At 28.0% G+C, this 21,787-nt stretch overlaps 2 protein-coding genes and 2 pseudogenes across 2 annotated transcripts; 2 read left to right on the plus strand and 2 right to left on the minus strand.

The window, feature by feature from the left end:
• Positions 1-10,973: 10,973 nt before the first annotated feature.
• LOC113551481 (2-oxoisovalerate dehydrogenase subunit beta, mitochondrial-like) lies at positions 10,974-14,254 on the minus strand. The gene is made up of 7 exons (XM_026953747.2): positions 13,595-14,254; positions 13,448-13,525; positions 12,321-12,523; positions 12,089-12,244; positions 11,425-11,742; positions 11,271-11,357; positions 10,974-11,212 (listed from the first exon to the last, which is right to left on the minus strand). Exons 1-7 carry the CDS (start codon positions 13,716-13,718, stop codon positions 11,072-11,074), a joined length of 1,107 nt encoding a protein of 368 aa, XP_026809548.1. The 5' UTR covers positions 13,719-14,254; the 3' UTR covers positions 10,974-11,071.
• Positions 14,255-14,716: 462 nt separating this feature from the next.
• LOC113552664 lies at positions 14,717-16,269 on the plus strand (annotated as a pseudogene).
• Positions 16,270-16,343: 74 nt separating this feature from the next.
• LOC113553580 lies at positions 16,344-17,791 on the minus strand (annotated as a pseudogene).
• Positions 17,792-17,909: 118 nt separating this feature from the next.
• LOC113552665 (splicing factor 1-like) lies at positions 17,910-21,535 on the plus strand (the record flags this gene model as incomplete). Its single annotated transcript, XM_026955511.1, has 8 exons — positions 17,910-18,113; positions 18,222-18,367; positions 18,438-18,572; positions 20,003-20,078; positions 20,761-20,913; positions 20,981-21,087; positions 21,147-21,313; positions 21,371-21,535. Coding segments are annotated over exons 2-8 (894 nt in total), but the record flags the coding sequence as incomplete, so codon positions are not given.
• Between the last annotated feature and the right edge of the window lie 252 nt (positions 21,536-21,787).

A 21,787-nucleotide genomic window follows, 5' to 3' on the forward strand; every position in this document is an offset into this window, starting at 1 on the left:
TTAATTATTTAATGATAGAAATTTTAACGAAAAACATCCGTAGCATAAACATTTAATTTAATTAACGAGATTCTCATTATAGCCATTACACGCATCGCTAATATAGTAGGTATAATAAGCACACACGCGCGCACAGACAACTGCAATAGTCAGCACTCAGCACCTATTATAACATAGCTGGTGTATATTCAACATATTTTTATATGCATTGGTACAATGACACCGAATTTGACCCGGTTATAATCAAATTGTTTTTATTACACAGTTGCAAATATATATGTTAGTTATATAGTATAATACATACAGGATGATTCACTAAGCATGTTTACTCACATTTTTTACTTTAAAAATGAATTTATTAAAATTAGGATTTTTGGAGTTCTTCTTCGAAATTAAGTAGCTGCCCTAAGCCACGTCATTTAAATAATAACTCAAAACAACCGAAAAAAAATTAATTTAAAATCATTGATTAAATATAGAGGAGTATGGATAAATATCGGTATCTTAAACAGGATAAGCAGGAAATGAAACATTTGTAAAAATAACCATTTAATCAATGTAATTCTGTTGATAATCAATGTAATTAACAAGTTAACAACTTTTATTGATCAATTATTTTTTTTTTTTTTTGTGGAAGTGGGATAATCTTTTATCCTCAGAAAAATCGTCGAAATACACGATTAGTGTATGTGAATAAAGGTATATTAAAATATGTATAAAATGTACTAAAGATGCTAGACTAATAACTAATAAAACTATAAAATATTAGTACATATTTCTAAAATGCTCAAATTACTATACCACCGGGGGCATTTGTAGAAAAAAAGTTCATTGGGTATAACATGTACTTCAGTGACCTATGCTCATTTTTTAAAAAATGTTCTTGTATGTCTTAGAATTTATAAGACATTCAGTCTTAAAGTGTACTACATTATACACAATAAAAGTTTTACCAAAAACCTTAATTTTTTGTCAAAGTTCAGGTATAGGTTACGACGTTACGTTAGGAATTTTTTAAACACCTTCAGATATAGCGCCTTAAAACACGCATTTAGAAAAGAAAATTTTAAATGAGGTAACTGCATTTATGCTGAAAATAGTAAACTCTATAAATATTCAAAAGCAATAATTACTTGAAATTTCTTTCAACTAAATCATTTTAAAAACAGTTACATTTTTTTGCCCATAAAAAAATAAAGGGAAAACTATACTTATGTGAAAAATAATTATAATTAGATTATTTAAAATGTTAAAATCCATTTTTTAAACTTCGATAGGTGCACCACTGACCCTACCCCTCACGCGAGAACCTGTACAACTTAATTACTACAGAGTACAGACTATGATGTATAGTACAAGTACATCTACAGGTTAAGTACTAACCTACCAAAACAGTAATTTGTATGACAAAGAACTTCAATAATATGATATCAGTATCAATTCCCTAACCCAGTGTTTCCCAACTGGTATTCCGCGGAACCTAAGGGTTCTGTCAACCCATGCCAAAGATTCCATGAGAAATTCGGAAAAATATAAATATTTTTTATTTTAATTATGATTCTAACATAGAATAGCTCCAAAAATTATATGGGAGTTCCACAAAACGTTCAAGTTCCTGCAAAGGTTCCGCGAGTAAAAGAAGTTAAGAAACACTGCCCTAACCTATTCGTTAAGGACCTAATCTAGTCTAATGAATGTGATTAAAGGAGTCTTGTTACCACAAAGTATTTTTTTAATTATTTTTTTTACGGCTAAAATATATTAATACTTACTGATGTGGAGAATTGATCTAAGTTCAACAATGTATCTCGTATACTTAAAACCCGAGTTATTTAAATAATAATTTTAATTGTTTTTTTTTTTAATAGTACTTACTATTGTTAAATACCTACATTTGAACGGAAAAATGCGTCAGTAATGTGTACTAGCTGCAGCTACAGCAGTGGCAATCGCGTGCAAGCCGATACAGCGATACGGCCTTACGCGTGTGTTGACTATAACAATAAAATATCAAATATATAATACCCAGCCATCCAGGTATACCAGCATATAATAATATGTAATATAATTGCCGACCGGAGGAATTCGTTTTTTCGTGTGTTTTCAATGCAATATAATATAAAGGTATGTATTGCAATATAAAATAGATATAATAAGCGAGCTTATCGAATTACATACCTACGAAAAACCGGTTGAAAACTGAAAGTGCTGTCCCGCGCAAGTGACCCAATTCTGATCATGATAATGGGTGTAGATATGACGTGTGCATGTATATATATTTATCATATACATATACAGGGTGATTCACCAAGTACTCTCATCCCTTTTATTTCATTGATAATTAATTTATCATGGTTTTGATTTTTGGAATTTTTAAATATAATACTCGTATTTCTAATAATTTAGATTTTCTAAACCATTTAAAAAATATCCTGTAGGTACCGATATAATCAATTTTTTTTTAAACGAAACCCAATGTTTTTTACTGCGCGATTTTTAACAGATAATTATTTTGAAAATGTTGAAGTATCTAAATCAACATTTGAACGAGCCGTATCTGAGTTATGTATATATATAATCAAGGTAATAAACCTTAAATATGGTTTTGCAAAAATATAAAATAATGTAGTAATGGATCTATATTATATTTATTATATTCGGATATTTTTACCTATAATAAAATATTGATAAATTAATATTAATTAGGTACATAAGTTTCCATCAATTATAGTCTTCATTTATTTCAAACGTATCCTTAGTATACAAAGTTATATAACTTAAAAATCACTCGTTAGAATATCTATTAAAATTCATTAAAATTATCAACATTTTATCTGCCAAATGATTTAAAAAGGATGATTTTCTTGTGGAAAAAAGTTTATATTTACCACAGGACACCCTGAAAATGGTACATGACAAATCTTAGTATTTGAAAGTATGCCGTTTAAGTGTATATATTTTAAAGTTCCAAAACTCAGAAATTGAATATAATTTCATTGTTAGAGGAAAAAATGGGGTTGAACATACATGGTGAATCACCCTGTATGAATATATGCTTGTAAATGTATGTATCGAAGAATATAATATATGATACTCGTGTATATACATAGTATAGTTAGGTATATAATATTATGCACTCAGGCTTGTCGGCCGCGGTGATTAGGGGGGCAGGGCGGTCTATGCTCGTCGACGGCCTTGCCATACTCACGGCTTAGTCCTGCGGCAAGGTTGACGTTTTTGTGCTGTAGATGTATAAGTAAATAAGTTTATTGTACATTGGTATATGACATACTCTTATAGGTACAAACGATATTACACGTATATAATACATATAGTATAATATGAGTAATATGACAGTATATATACCTATAAGCGTACAATTATATTATATTAGTGCATAATACACGCGCACATATATAATGCTGATATGGGTATACCTATCTCCTGTATAAACTGAAGTTTAAAATGTACATGGATGTAAAATATATAATTATAATGTATTTAAATGTGACGAATGAAAAACGGTAAATTTTTAATTAAAATTCGATATAAGTAATATTACCTATGTACACCTATATGGTACGTTTAAACGCCACGTGAGACGCACAATCGTGGTTATATTTTACAATAATAGTTACCGATACAATAATATATACAAACAATATTATTATACATATATGTATGTATAGGAAATAGAATATTGTACAATGTTCAATAATTTATATCTATAAAGGTATTAAAGTATGACACACACAAATTTCAATGGAATACGTGTAATTATTACAGTTTGCATTTAAAATATGATATATTCAACCTTCTCTGACACAAAAATAATACTGTGAAATAAATCGAAAATAGCATGTAATATATGTACTCGCTTGAAAAAAACAATGAATTCAAAGATTAAAGACTTCTTGTTTATGTTATGGCACCTACATAATCTGTAGGGGTTCGAACGTATAGTGTAGGTACATACGTCATACAATGAACCCTTTATTTATAACTTAGTACCTAATACGAAATTATAAACATTTTTTGTTAAAATTCAACTATACACCTACTTCATTAATATTAAATGATAATCGATATACAAAACCTATTATATTATGTATTAGGAAAATCTTTTTTCTGAGGGTGGGGACCGCCACCATGGGGATGTAACCATAAGCCTAACCTGACATTTTATGTAATGAGGTAAAAATATTGTTTTACCTCTCTCTCACAGCCTGTTTTGAGCTCTAATTTATTTTATACATAAAAGAACGAATTCATGTCTTATTAAGAGCATAATATAATTATTAATTATGCTTGAATATTATTTTTGGTCATCTGCGTGACTAACGCACAACGTATAGATACGGCATTTTCGATATCTCATCACCGCGACCGATCGCCAGCACCAACGCATCTACGACAACCTGTATACCACTACGGTGCCGACTGAGCATGGATCCGACACGATACACTCGTATACATTTGTCAAGTAAGTTCAAACAATGAAGGCTGAAGCACTATCATTATTAAATTACATGATTTAAACGTTTGTTGATATTATTTAAATATGTTGTGTTCACAGTTCACCCATCGACTTTCTTTCGTGTGCAATGTAACATTTTCATCGAATATGTTTATATTATTCTCCGCAGCTCATGGATTACATTGATTACAACACAGGCACAGCAAAATTGAACGTAACCAGATGGACCTATAGACTGTATGCTAAGAATGCTAACATATTTACTACTTATAAGGTTTATGGAGGCACTCCCGATTATATTGATTTGATTTAAGCACTGAAGTCCGTATCTCTACGACATATTTTATGTCATATATAGTTAAATTTGAGACAAAGCCATGCTTACGGAATGTTAGTATCGGCGATTATCGTGACAAAAATATTAAAGCCATGGAATTTTGTTGCTGAAGTGATATTTTATGATTAGAATGAACTTTCGATCACTTAAAAGGTAAGTACTTAACATTTAATATTCAAAATTTGTTAAAATCAAATGATTTTAATTAACTTTATTTATCATTACATTATCACAATTACATTGTTTTCCATCTACAAAAAGTAAGGCTTAATATTTTTAGTAAACTTATAAAGGTATATTTTGTAAAAAGTGATTGTTTTATGAACACAAATTGTTTTTAGGTGATACGTAATAAATAAGAAATGCACTTGTGAAACAAAAACAATTACATTCAAATACTGTATGTAGGTATGTATTATCAGATAATCGCCTACGTTTAAGCATTTCGAAAGAATATACTTATAACTAATACAACATTACAACGCCTCTACGCATCGTACACACACTGAAAATATAATAGATATTCCGACCCGTAATTACATAATGTAACAAATAATCTATAATTTAATAAAATTAAACTAAAAGGGTATTGACCAGCGCCCAAAAAATTCTCTGACCTGTCTGCCTAGTGTGTGTGTGTATCTATTGCACATATCTTTAACTCTTGGACCAATAAGCAAATTCCCCATGAAGTTCTTCGAAATTGCATTACCCCATTGATGAATTAAAAATTATGTAAAATGTAATAGGCTTAAATAATTTCATCTGCGAAATCTGACATAATTTATAATCTATTGCTGCACATATTATCCTCAATTTGTCGGATAACACTCTAAATGCACACTCTACTGTTCTCTTGCTATAGCTGTTGAGAGTATATAAACTATAATTAAATATAATTCGCGTATCGGTTAGTCTTTATCCTGAACTCCCAGATATGACTTTGTTAAGTTATAAATTAATAAACATTTTACTAAAATAATACTAATAGGTACATATATTTAATAATTTAAACATTGTTAATTGTTATATTTATCAAAATAAATTATAGTACAAAAAAAAAAACAATCGTACCAAAAATAAAACAAGTATAATTAAATAAAAATTAGGAAATGCAGTACTTTATCGTTTATTAAAATATTTAAAGATAATTTTACATTCGATGTTTTTCTACAAGATAAAAATTTCCGCTCCAGAATTCTGAAATTAAAAATCAGTACGAAACTAAAGTTTCTTAAACTTTTTTATCCGTGGAACCCCTACTTTTTTCTTTGTTTCAGCGACGACGTTCAAATTTTATTTCTTTATACCGTTTAAGCATTATAAGTACGCAATAGATTTTAAAAGTACATTTTTTTTCTATAATCCAAAAATGTTTTTCTCCACTAACTGCTACTAATCGTTAGTTGGGTATTTTAAAGTAATTTTCTTGACAATTTAAAACAAAATTACTTAAGCTTCGCGTGGAACATAGTTTAAGAAACGCTGCAGTGTTAAATAAATACTCGTATATTAAAAATTATGTGAAATTATTCACCTAATCGAAAATAATTACTTTAATGGCCTAATTGTCGGTATCGTTTTATATAAAATTACTTATGTATTCATAAAACAATACAAGTTTAATTATAAACACGGTAAATGTCCTTTTAACAAGGGTACTGATTAGGAACACTTTGGTAATGAATGTAGAATGACAAAATGTACGGAGCAAAAAACATTAAACCACATAAATTAAAAACTAACAAAATACTAAAATATAAAAACAATGAGATATTATTTATCAAACCTTAGGTTTTTATTATGTGTGTGGTCATTCTAAACGTAATTTTTTTTATTTGCATATCTTATCGCATTAATACTGCGTATTTTTATACATAGCATATAGGTATATAATATATATAAATTATGTATATTGACGATTATTTGGTATTATGTTTTTCGGTGCATGCAGAAGCGCATATCTAGGTGAGCAGGGGAAGCTGCAACTGCCCACTTAATTTGGTAGGTCGGTGGGCAGTTGATCGATACTCGATGGTCATTTTTTAGACAAAACAATAAACATACATCAATATATTTATATAATGTAAAATACTGTATAATGTAGGTTCGATATAATGAAAATGAATTTTTTTTTCATATGTGAGTATATTGAATACTTTTGTTTTTCCCCCAACCCCTACCTATTTTCTACTTAGTGGATTCACTTAGCGTGATTGTCATCTTCATTTTTTCCTTAAATAATAAATTTATTTGAATTCTGATTTTTAAAACGTTTAAATATACTTAAAAGACATGTTTTCAGTACTTGATCTTTTATACCATCTAAGTAGTGTCCTGTAACGATAAAACTTTTTTTTTCAAACGAGAATCGCATTTTTTAAATTTATCATGCATTTAAATCGAAATTTAAACGAATAATTTTTGAGCTCTTTAACATTGTGTATAGCCATCTGTATACTAAGAATAATAGATCTATAATGATAATATGTTTGAAATATGAATAATTAAATATTTTAGTAATAAATATTATTCTAATGAAAATATTATAAATTTATTGTAAATATTGTTTTATTCGCTCTAATATAATGATTATTGTTTACCTACTATTTCTAATTCTGATCCATCATAATTCATAATACGAGTAACATAGGTCATGGATAATATATTTTTATAAAACTATTTATAATAAAGACTAATATATTTGTATTAATCATTTTATTAACTTCGAAACTAGTAACTTTGAATTTTGATTAATATACTTCAACATTTTCAAAAAAATCATCTTTTTAACAACTAACTGTCAAAAGGGGTAGTGCTCATTAATTGAAAAAAAATAAGCTTGTATCGTCTACACAGGATAAGTACTCCTTAAGATTTACAAATCTAAGTACTTTAGAATAGGTCCTTAATTAACTATAGCGGATGTTTTGAAATTTTGCAAATCATAATTCTAATAAACTTGTTATGAACGACCAAAAGGATGAGTAGCATAAGCGTAAATTTGCCTTGTTAAAAGGAGGGGACTAAAATTATAAACATAGAATAGGCCCGCGGAGGGAAGCCTTCCGCACCCCCAACATATATATTTTACAATTGTATTGTAACATCTATTATATAAAATGTATATAAAAACTTCAAAATTATTTATTTAACGGCGTATAATACATAACTTTTTATAGTTGTCGTTATAAAATATTAACATATAGCTCAATCATTTTTATTTTATTACAAATTTACAATGCAAAATTCATACATGAAGCTTAAATGTTCACATAACACATACCTATTGGATATCCTGATTAGGAATTACGTTTTACATTTTATAATTTTCTCTAATAATTAACCTTAAATTTCTTGAAAAAATTTAAAAAATGTAGGGGGCTAAGCCAGGGGGGCCATTTTCACCTATGGCGAGTAGATATATTTGGTTTCATCTTTATACCTTCATACACGTTGTAGGTGTTGTTAGTTTATACTCAAGCCTGGATTAAGGGGGACCAGGGGGGGAATGGCTCTGGGCCCACAACGGATATCAAGCAATAGTGGGCCCCTGACGAATAGTATATTTTTTTTAAAATTATTTTAGAAATATTCTGATATAATAATAATAGTATACTTTGTTTATCAAAAGAAATATGTACAATTGTTTATACAAATAAAATTTTTATTTTTGTATTTAAAAAAATAAGAAATACATTTATAAATATAATGTTTTTTTGTCTGAAATATTTTTATTTATGGGTCACAAATATTTTGATTATGGTTACGGGTCCCTAAAATTGTAGCCCAAAATTATCTTAATTCGGGCTTGTATTATACTCAACTTTTTGTTTATTCATTGAAGCTATATTAATTATTTTAACTAAAAACCACGAAACTGTCTATTTTCTATTTCAGTTATAGTAATATATCTCATATTGTACAAGTATATTATCTTCGTGTGTCTTTAGTTTGAGCAAATTAAATTATAATTTATATAACCTGTATAAACCTAACCTAATCTGGTGATAATATTACCTGTATCACTAACAATAGTAGGATGGTTTTTACTTTTTTTTCTCTTGAATTTCAGTATTTAATAATTTTAATTACGAGTATCGTAGTTTTAACTTTTCATATTTTTACACAGATGTTTAAACTTTCGTGACAATTATTGGTATACACATTACAATAGACACTATATCACTATTTAGTATTTACACTATAATCTATAACTAGTACCGAATTATATGAAAACAACAGTTTTACTGTTTAGTACACAGGCGTTTTCACAGGCCCATATAGACATTTTTTATAATCCTAATATCCCCCCTCCCAAATAACTGGTGCATGTAAAATGTAATATTAGAGTGTGATGTTTTTTAATTTGTATGCACTGCTTACATATTATATAAATATTGTAATATTTGTAAAAACAAACAGTAAATTTACAAATATACTTAACTTATTATTTTTCTTTGTATAATATTATCGTTTAGAACCCTCTTAATGGAGTTAATCTTATCAAAACTTTTCAATTATTTATTTGTCTGCCACTGATTTGATAACTTAACATGCCTATTATTATTAATATTAAATACCTAACAATATTTTTTTAGATTCTGAACGAAGCAATAAACGTATTGATTTTACATGTGTTTTTTTTTTTTTTTTTGAAACTAAATACACTTGTTCAAATATAAAAAATAATTACGATTATAACTTCGAAGGAAGTTTCTGATAGAAAATTAGATATAGTTTATACTTTGGTGAGTCAAATATAGACATTTCTTAGTAGGTACTATTCAAGATAATCGGAAATATCAAAAAATGTTAACGCACACCGATGCCACATAAAATATTTAAAAAAAAGCCATTAATTAGGTAACTGTTCTATTGTATGTCTAAACCGTGCCTAATTACTGAGATTGAATACCTATGTCACTTTCGACTTTAATATACCTACATGTATTCAACAGATATCTACTCAAATTTGAATTTAATGATGAATTATTGCATACGAAAAATGATTCTGAGCGAAGAAATTCTATCAGCCTATAGTACTAATTACTAAATATATTTTATGATATATTTACATTGATATTATAAAGTTATTCATTCTATTAATAATACGATACGATGAATAATTTTTTTCCGAAAACATTACATTTAAAAATATGATTGTGTGTCTAAAATTTAATAGTATAATAATAATATTATTAATATGTAACTAAAATTGTCAAGTCCCCGCGAAAAATATTTTCTATTTATTTCAATTACGAACAACTAAAATCCTTATTCTTCATTTAAATAACTGATTTTTCCAAATTTAAATTTAAAATGTCTATAAAAATTGCTTGAATATATTTAGAAATTTTAGGTTTCATTATAAACTACTTATTAGTAACAATATAACATTGTATTATATTTTGAAGCTTTTGGATTGACAATTTTTTTATTGATACTTAGATATTAAAAAAAACTTTTAAAATCAAAAATGACAAAAATGTCTATAAATATCTTAAAGAATCAAATTATACGAACTATTATGTATTAAATAAAAATAGTGTTTACTGTATATGTATAAGCAATTCTAATATAAACATTTGATAAAAATGGACATCGATGTTTGCACACATGGCATAGGTAATATCATATAATTAAAATATTATATCACAAATTTAAAAGTAGAAATATTTCAATATGAGAGTAACTCGATGCAACAAGTCCAGCGATGTTCGAAATGGAACCAGCAAAATTCAGCTCAAAATTTATTACTCTTAACATTTGTTAGAATGTTAATATCATTATTAAAATAATTTTTTGGGTTAATTTAAACTTAACTCATCCATTTCAGTGACTTGCTCAATAACTAGGTACACTAGGTACCTGACACATACTGTACAACACTACAGATAAGCTGACGAACTGTTACCTTATCTTAACAACTATTTACTTTTATTTATAGATATTAATATTTTTTTATAATCATCAAATGGTTGTGAAGCCCGTTAACTATAAAGTATGTAAGTATAAATACCAAACTTTATCCAATTCATAACACCAAAGTTTATCGTTAGATATCATTTATAATTTCCAAAGTATTTTTATTTTTTAAATTAAATACTTGATTAATTTGTAATAATTAAAACCAAATAAAAAAGAGTATTTATCAAATCAACATTTAAAAAAAAATATATTAAAATAATTTAATAAACTATAAAAGTACAATTTTAATAACAAATAATAATTAAATTAAAAATCTTAGTTTATCATTAATAATTAACTAATTCTTTGATGGTTTGTAAGCATTTCCATTTGTTTGGTAAGTAAAACTGTTCAAAAACATGAGGAAATGGGGTATCATAACCTGTCACACGTCGTATTGGAGACTCTAAATGGAGAAAACATTCTTCCTGAAAATAAAACAATTGTTTAATAATCATATTGTGAGCATAACAAATAATTAATTACTTGTATTGAAGCAGATATCTCAGCACCAAAACCACCAGTTAAGGGAGCTTCATGAGATACTATAGCTCGGCCAGTTTTTTTCACAGACTAATTAATGAATATTCAATAAATATAAAAATTAATGTATTTATTTAAAAAAAATTTGACTACTAACATTAGCCACGGTTTGTTTATCCCAAGGTAGAATGGTCACCAGATCAATTACTTCACAAGAAATTCCAAAATCTTTATTAGCTATTTCTGCGACTTCAAGCAATACATGAACTTGAGTACCCCAACCAATTAATGTTATGTCTTTACCCTCAATCAACACATCAGCTTTTCCTAATGGAAGTTCATAATCATCATCAGGCACATCGTCAACTGCTAATCTATACATGATTTTAGGCTCAAAAAATATGCACGGATTTGGATCTCGTATACAAGATAGAAGTAACCCTTTTGCTGTTAGTGCACTGCGAGGCATAACAATCTGCAATAATTTTTATACAAAGAATTTATAAATTATTTTACTTATTAAGTAAACATTTTAATTAAATTTGATGTCTAGAAAATATGTCAAGATATAATAGAATACTTGAATGCTTCTAAAGATTCTAAACATACTGCACAAAATTAATTATGCTTGTATACCTATTCATAACGCTTAATTAATGTCTTTAACAATAATTTATGATTATAATGCAGAGTAAAAATATATTAGAGACATTAATGTTAATAATAATTTATAGTATGGAATATATTCAAAAATTGATTATAATAAAATGTTGAGATATTTACCGAACAATTACTAGACACAAATTCAAAATAATAATTACTTTAAGTCCAGGTGCATGAGCATAAAAACTTTCAGGACTCTGTGAATGATAAAGTGCTCCATGACCAACAGCAGAACAAGGAGTACGCACAGTTAATTTACCACAGTCAAATAAATTACCAGAACGGTACCGATATTTTGCTGCTTCGTTCACTAACTAAAAATACATTTTGTATGACAATTTATCAGTATTATTATTAAGATTTAATTCAGGAACAACGTTATTCAAATACTTGGTCTAATGCAGGAAACATGTAATCTGCAAATTGAATTTCTGCAATTGCTGTGGTTCCAGCTACAGCAAGACCAATTCCAAAACCAACAATACCTTGTTCGCAGAGTGGTGTATTAAAAACGCGGTCCTCGCCATATCGTTCACGCAGGCCACTAGTACATCTAAATACACCACCAAATCCTACGTCTTCGCCAAATACAACTAAAATATCAGTACCCATACAATTTAATGTGCAAGAATATAAAATGTATTATGAATCATAATCTATGATACAAAAAAATTTATAAATTGATTTATATTATTATTTATTTGGTGTATGACAAATTTGTGTTATAATATTAATATTATGATTATATAATGACCAAAACATATAAATTATACAGTATTATCATCATTTAGATATATTAATCTGACCTTATAGTAACTTTACTGTTGGTTGAAGAGAGAAAGGTAAAATTAAACTTTCAAAGCAAACATGACAAAATATTTTTGTTTATTTTAAGCAATAAATAGATAGAAAAATAGTTACAAATTATTAATGAGTTAATTATGTACAGATTCTCTCTGTACATGATTCTTTATCTTTTAACCCATTGACTTTTCTTCATTTTATACCTAACATAATATTCTATTAATTATACTTGTTAGTCAGAATCAAACCCTTTTCACGTTAATACAAAATGTTAATTGTGTATGATAAAATAATACCTGAAGTTAATAGATAATTTCAATCGAATATCTAATAAAAATGGATGTCAATTTTACATACAGGAAAAATAGAGTTGTATAATTTTTTATATAGAATATATTAGTATGTTTTATTCATATATAAATGTATTCATCAAGTAGTACTAATGAAACATAATACATTTATTACTTTATTAGTAATATTATTTTAATTGAATGTTTTAATTATATTAAGAACTAGAATATGTTAGATTTTTTCTTATTGAATAATGATAAATAAATTTTTCTATTTATGAAAATAAAAATAATCATCCAATTATCATAATTTATCTATCTATACAAAAAGAAAATTTTTATAATTTGTATGAAATATTAATAAGACTCAAGTAATTACAGCTTAAATATACAAGGTTAAAAATGTAATTTATAATAAATTACCGCTGTTTGAATCTTTGCTAAGTACCAAATCCATGGCACTATTGATTGCCTGATACATATTCTTTTTACTAGTTTTACCTAAAACGTGTTAAACAATAAATATTAGAATAAAACCAATGTAATGATTTCATAAAAATATGATCTCACCGAGTTCTTCGGAAATCCGTTCAGGGTGATATACGAAATGAGACGAATGCCGTTTGAGACAGCCGCACAATATATTTTTGGTAGCATTGCAGACTAAAGAATATTTATTAATAACAGTGTGCATAATTACGTAATTTGTAAAAGGAACTTAATTATAAAAGGTATTTTCTGATGAAAATCACTGTATTTGACTGTAAGCAGAAAAAAATATAGCTAAACTTGAATTATATAAAAGTAATAACAACTAATAACAATCCGACCGCTAAGCACCGTCGTATACTTCTAGACGACCTGTATCAGTTATTCAGATATGACTGCTATTAACTAAGATGCTATAAATTAAATTATAATCAACATTATTTCAACGTCCAGAACTCGAGTCACATGACCTCACGTGTAACGGTGAGTAAAGAGTAGTGACGTATGCGTCGATAGTGTCGAGCGTTGGCATTAGGCAACTTTAGTAACTACCTACCTCTAATATTCTAATCTGGGCAACTAGGTACTGTCTACTAAGTTATAAAAGACCAAGTGCACAATATCAGGCCCCGTACTTCATAATAACTCTAATTCTAGAGCAACAGTCAATGGCTTATTTTTACAATATAAAATTTTTCACTCGATGGCCAGACGAACAAACAAAACTGTACCTACATGGCTACATTTTAATATTTACAATATTTTACGTTTTAGTACATTACAGTATTTCGCAGTTTTGACTATAGTATATAGTGTATTTGAATTTTGAGTATACATAAATACCAAGACTATAACTGGGGGGAGGGTCCAGGGGTCCGGACTCCCCCCCCCCAAAAAAAAAATTTTAAAAGTACAAATATTTTAGTGATGAATATAGTTTGTTGATTATACATTTTCAACGTTTATATATAACAAAAATTTTGGACCCCCACCAGATATTTTTTTCAGTTACGGCCTTGACAAATACTCAATACTGTAGTTTGTAAATTGCAACGTGAATAGCCATTGATCATTATGTAGTCGCATAAGACATAGACGATGGGCAGACTACCTAAGTTAGGTAATAGCACAGAATAAATTTAATTTATTTATTCAGTGGTACTATAGGTAGTAGGAAGTATTTAGGTACCTAGTTATAGTAAATAAAATGTTAATAGTAATATACCTAATATTAATATTAATAATGGTTCTAGTCGATCATAGATTTAAAATAAAGAAATAAAAATTTGAACAAGAATTTCAAATTTGAATCGCTTATCAGTTTTATCACTCAGACCCATATTCATTTGATTATCATTCATTTGTTGCACGACGCACGTGTGTGTAGTCCACTATTGTACTGTCTGTACTACTATGTGGTCTGTGTATTCCTATTTCTTTACCCCCGTATTTTATTAATATTTGTATATACGATTACTGTGCGACGTTCGAAGACCCTCGAATTTCAGTATGTCATGTCGCCTCACAAAAAATTCCCTGAGAAAAGTCCAGTCGGCATCAGACAACCGTGAGGTGCGCAAGATGCTAGTACCGCCGCTAAAAGAACACTGGTTAAAGATCTATTGATCTATACGCCCGTCATCAATCACCTTCGACTGGATATTAGGTTCAACGTAAAATCTAGAAACGTGGAAATCAGAAATCCTGTTGCTGACAAAGAGATCGGCTCGCAGCATTTGCAGAAGGTCGCAGACTTTGTCAAGGCGTTTGTCTATGGGGTTTGAAGTGGAAAACGCGCTGGCTAAAAGAAAAAGACTGGACAATCTGTAGTATGTATCTCTAATATATTATTATACATTTATACTCTACTATAGTATCATTCATTAACTTCAAAGTTAACATTTGTCATCCATCTAAAAGGTGTAGAATTTAGGCATAATATTGTATCACGGGTTATCCAAGTCACAACAGGAAAATAATGTATATTTTTTAATCTTAATACTTTTTTGTTTGCTAATTCTTAAAAGAGATAATTTAGCTAAGAACCGGTTTAATATTTAGATTGTTTATTATAATCTGCTGGTCCTACCAGATTGATTTTTATAATCGCCATACCTATTGTTTTAGAAGAAATTATTTGATACTTAATTTTATAATCTTTTAAATCAATCTTTAACATCAAATGATTTGGATACAATACATTTAAATTTTTGATATACATTACTAATTATATCCCAAGTATGTATGAGAAGTGAAATTGGGCAGCTGTCTTTCCCCTCATCTATTGATTGAATGCTAATATCTTAAATTCAAAAAATTATCTTAAGTTAAATTCTAGATAGGTATTTTGAAAATGAATAACACTTGTTAATTGATCTTGTGGGGAGAATTTTTAGATTTTTTTTATTTAAAAAATAATTTTTAACCCTATTGGTGAATATAAATTTAATATTTTTAATTTATTTCTATATTTTGAATTGATGTTCTAATCTTTTTTTAATTTAGGTGAAAAACATAAAAACATTAAAAGGAAATCCTTTATCACATACAATTGAACGATTAGCTGGAAAAAGAGGTCGGACAAAATTTACCATCAAAAATGTTACAAAACCAGAATAGTATTGGCAGACTCAAAAATACATATAATAGGATCATTACAAAATATATAAGTAGCTATGAGAGCTATTTGTACTTTAATTCTTAGATCTCCACCTTCTAAAGTCCATGAACAATTACAACAACTCGCTAAGAAAAAGTTTTATAAAATTGTATATTTTAGAATTAAAATAACAAGTTATGACATGTATAATTTATTTTTTAATAAGTTTAATTTAATTACATACAAGCTGTTTTTGACACCAGTTACATTGTGCCATCTGCCAAATCTATGTTCATTGCCAGTAACCACAATCAATCGACTACCATCATTAGTGAATACTAGTCCATTTATAAAACCTTTGATAGGAACATTGAATAATGGTAATAATGACTTAAAGTTATTTGAACACCTCCAAAACTTGATAATTCCATTGTTGCTTCCAGACACTACCAGGTCTGAATTCTCTAAAGCTCCAACTGCAGATACCCAGTTGGGTTGACCATTAGTATTGTTAATTCCATGTGCGTTTTCAACATTACACAACGGTTTTTTTTTCAATGTTCCCCAAATACTGACGCTTCCATTATCGCTACCAGTGACAAAATGGGCACTATCAATTTTTTGAACAGTATCTATTGAACCACCTGTACCATTGAATATCAACTGTGTTTCATCCTGTATCTTCCATACTCTAACAATATTCTCCAAGCCTCCAGCTGTAACTAAACGATCCTTTTGTAACATGTCCATGTTGGTAACTTCATTCTGATGGCCAAAAAGTGTTTCTACATAACACATATCAACAAGATTCCAAACTTTGACACTTTTATCTTTTGAGCAACTGAACAGTTGGTTTGATTCATTACAAATTTTCAAACCAGTAACACCATCTTTGTGGCCTGTCAACGATCCAATATAGTCTAATGTGATTGGATTTCGGACCACAATAAGACCTGAATTGTCTCCAGACGCTAAATAATTATCTGAACGGCAAGAGATAAGACTGGATAATTGTGGTGTGTAGGATTATATTGAGGTTTTTTGCGATTATAACTCAGAGATTTGTGTACTTTACAGGTTTCTAAGTCCCATTGTATTATGGAAGAATCTTTTGAACAGGAATATGCATACTTATCATTAGATGATATAACAGTGCAAGTAATAGCCTTGACGTGGTTTCTGTTTCGCAACTCAACAATGTCAGTTGAAGTCGACAAACTGTCAGCCAATTTTGTTTTTAATTGCCCTTTCTGATCGAGGACGTCGTCTTTTAAACGTTTTAGAACATTTTGTTCAATTGTTGATCATCGTCTTCATCCTCTAAACGCCGACGCTCTTCCTCCTCAATCTCACTCAAAAACTTTTTGGCGAGTTGAACTTTTTTCTCACTCGCTGTAATATACTTTTCACCATCCGATTCGGACGAGTATGGTTGTTGGTCATCGTGGTCTGACTCGCTGGAATCGGACGAAATCTCGTCGTCGGCTTGATTTTGAGTCTTTTTTTTCTTAATGTTGTTGTTAGTGATGCGCACCGGCGGTTTTTTGCGTTTCGAAACATTTTTACGAATGAAAAACGACATTATATTCAATAAAAAAACAAACGTATAAAATAATATGCAATCAAATAATAAATATATATACACGAAGTACACAACACGAACGCATGTGACTAAAATTCAAACCATCTTACGAATAAATGAGTGATAAGTATAGTGATAAAAAAATTAAGGTTATGTCATGGAATAGAAATTTAACGAAAAATGGCTTTGATGAGGAGTACTGCTGGTAGGCGTCAACAAACACGAATAAATTTATCAACTCAATACCAGATTCCGAACCTCAACTCTCGTCTCTCAGGCCCTGTTTAAAGGTCGGCAGACGCATTGTTGTATGATTTACAGATCATACGCTAGACACTTTGACTCCTCGTAATTAGTTTCTCAGTAGTCAACTACTTAAGTGACGATCGTACTTAATGACCGATACCGTTTTCGCATAGGTAAGTTTCTTGTAAAGTATATTATTATTGAATCATATCCATGAACAATCATTAACTGCAATGTACGTTTAATCTTCAAATAATAATAATCACACACGACTATTTCAGTTTTTCTTTGTAAAACTCGTGGCAGGCTGTTCACGATTTAGTGTCGGTTGAGAATATGAGCTCTAACATGGGCGTCAATAACTACATGAATATGTTTGTACAACCTCAGAACGGTGATACTTCACTAAGTAAACGTGAATCGTCTAGTAAGTTCATGAAGAATATATCTTATATAAAGTCAATTGCACTTAGTTAACAATTTGTATGAATTTTTAGGTTCTGATGCTAATGACCGTAAGCGGAAGAAGAAGTCGAGATGGGGTGGAAGTGACTTGGAGAAAACATTTATACCAGGCATGCCCACAGTACTACCTCATAATCTCACTAAAGAACAAGAGGAAGCTTATATTTGTAAGTCAATATCTTTTGTATAATATTAATTAAAATAATTTTTTTAAATTAATTTAATATGTGCATGACATAACATTAATAGGTAATATATTAAAAAAAAAAAAAAAAAAATGAAAAAAATTAATGTTTTTTGTTGAATATGTTTTTTATTCTAAAACATTAAGTCATGGTGAATGAATTTAAATAATCCAGTATTGTCCGGGTATGTATGGGCAAACAAGCAATATTAAGTAACTCATTGGAAAGTTCATTTTTATATTGTATTTTTGTAATATGAGGATTATTTTTTTGTTTTTAGTGAAATATTTAGCTGAGAAATATCTACCAAACTGTTACAATGATTTAAACATATGGCATTATTGTTGTTATTTACCTTGTCTTATATAATACATTAATACTTTATAAGCTATAGTATAGCTATAAACTTATTTGATGTAAACCAATTAGTTCATGTGTATTAAACTTCAGTTTAAAGTTTGATATTCATTTAAAACCATATTAATTATAATATTTATTTAAATAAGGCTAATATGTTCAGTTATTTATTCTTTTTTAAGATTTTGAGAAATAAAATACGAGTAATATGCTCAATCTATGTACATACAATAATTATGTACTTAAAATTATGGAATAGAATTCATTTTTTTCTTTACAGTGCACTGACTACTACCTACCTAACCCGATGTACAAGAATATGAAAGGATTTGTATATTTTTGGTTTAGGTAATAATATAACTAGAACATATTCAATGTTTTTAATTTGTTATTACTGTATTTTTATTTGGGCATGGTAGTTTATAAAAACTTGCATGTTCCAAAACCAAATATTTTAACCATAATTTAAACTCTATGTTCAAATCTATTCTGTAAAAATGATTATCCCTTATTATTTATAATCTTTAATATTATTTATCTAAATTAAATACTATGTATATAATAGTATAAAAAAAAGAAATAATAATATATTATCTTTTTTTATGCTCTTATAAAATTTTTACATTTACTATAGTTGACTTATTGTTTAGCTTCTGAATTTTTCGTAATATTTGATGTATTCATTTTTATTATATGCTTACATCTAATCTATTTTAATTCTTATTTTATTAAGATTAATATATTTTTGTCTCATATAGGTAAATTAAAACTATTTCGACCTTGCATGAAAACTTAGAAAAATTATGGATGTTGTACATATACAATTTAATTAATATATAAATCTTAAAAATTAATTAAAATAAATTTTATAAGTATTAGTATCATTAATAACAATAAAAAAAAATATTAAAATATGGTGCTGAATAAATATAATGATGAAATATTTTATTTAACTGTAATTTAAATGTTTATTATAAAATATTTGTGAGTTATGTTAATCTTTATGTACTAATTTCCGGGCGTTTTTGCCCTATTCTAACCCGTTTACATTTTAGTACAACTACAAATAGAAGAAATTGGACGCAAGCTGAGGACAGGAGAACTGGGCATTCCATCTAATCCTGAAGAAAGGTTTGACTGATTTGGAAATCCATCAACTATTATTTAGCACTACTACTATCGATACATTATACGGTTTGGTCTAATCATAATATTGACATTCATAATACTATTTGTTTTGTTTTCAGTAGAGAATACACAAAGAAATTCCTAAAGGGATTATTTTAAGATTAGGGTTAATAATTAACCACGGAAAGTTCCACTACTTTAATTTTACATTTAAAACGCAAAATCATTACTATTGTGATTTTTTTAATATTTTCTATTAAATTATAGATAGTACTTAACAGTTATACTTCAGTTTATTGTTTCAAATAATGAAGAAATATTTTATAAAATGATATGTGGAACCTTCCTTCAGTCGTGAATTAATTAAATTAATATTTCATTAATTTTGTTAGGTGAATAATTAATTTTTCCTAAACAGGCATAATATGTTTAATTTTAAGTTTAATTTACGATTTCATTAATATTTTTATCTAGCATTTATATTTTAATTTTTGAAGTTGAATCATGTTCTTCCAGTGGATGTTAATCTAAAAATTTTCATATCTAAATATGATGAACATTCATTTTATAATTTTATATATTATATAATGTCTACATGACCTTAAACATTTTTATTTTTCATTAAGACTATACATTTAGAGCTAAATTATTAGATACCAAGAAAGAATCACCAATATTGTTTCAGATCACCTTCACCAGAACCCATTTATAGCAGTGATGGTAAGCGAATGAATACTAGAGAATATCGAACTCGTAAGAAGTTGGAAGAAGAACGTCATAGACTTATTCAACGCATGGCAACAATAAATCCTACATTTAAACCTCCTGCTGATTATAAGTAAATATTAATACTAAAATTTTAAATAAATGCTGAAAAACTAATAAGTATAAATTCTAAATTCCAGGCCTCCTGTTATTCGTGTTAGTGATAAAGTAATGATACCTCAAGATGAACATCCTGATATTAATTTTGTGGGTCTTTTAATAGGACCACGTGGAAATACATTAAAATGTTGGTTAAAATTATTAAATTACTATTAAATTATCATCTAATACTTATGTATTTTCTAGCAATGGAAAAAGAAACTGGTGCAAAAATTATTATCCGTGGTAAAGGTTCAGTCAAAGAAGGAAAAGTTGCCCGTAAAGATGGACAACCACTACCAGGAGAAGATGAGCCATTACATGCTTATGTAACTGGAAACAATCCTGAATATGTTCAAAAAGCTGTGAACAAAGTATTTTTTATACATTTGTTATTATTCAACTACATATTTATGTAACATTATTTGTAGATTAAAGAAATTATAAAACAAGGTGTAGAAGTTCCAGAAGGTCAAAATGATTTAAGGCGCATGCAACTTAGAGAACTTGCTTTATTGAATGGTACACTGAGAGAAAATGATGGACCTAGGTGTTCTAACTGTGGTGCTGCTGATCATAAATCTTGGATGGTGAATATAATGAATTACTATAATTCTATATAATTATAATTACTTAAGGGTTTTATTGCAAATTACAACTAAAAATCATTTTTCAATTAAATAAAATTTTTAATAATGACTAAATTCATAAATATGTTTTATATAATATTTTATACTACTTACTTAATCCATATTTGGACCCAACTTTTTAGTACAGAATAATTAATACCATTATAATAATTAGTAGATTGTTATTATTTTTCAAATAATATTATGAAAACTAAAAAA

This window comes from Rhopalosiphum maidis, chromosome 2 (genome assembly GCF_003676215.2).
Source record: "Rhopalosiphum maidis isolate BTI-1 chromosome 2, ASM367621v3, whole genome shotgun sequence".
Taxonomy (NCBI): Eukaryota; Metazoa; Arthropoda; class Insecta; order Hemiptera; family Aphididae; genus Rhopalosiphum; species Rhopalosiphum maidis.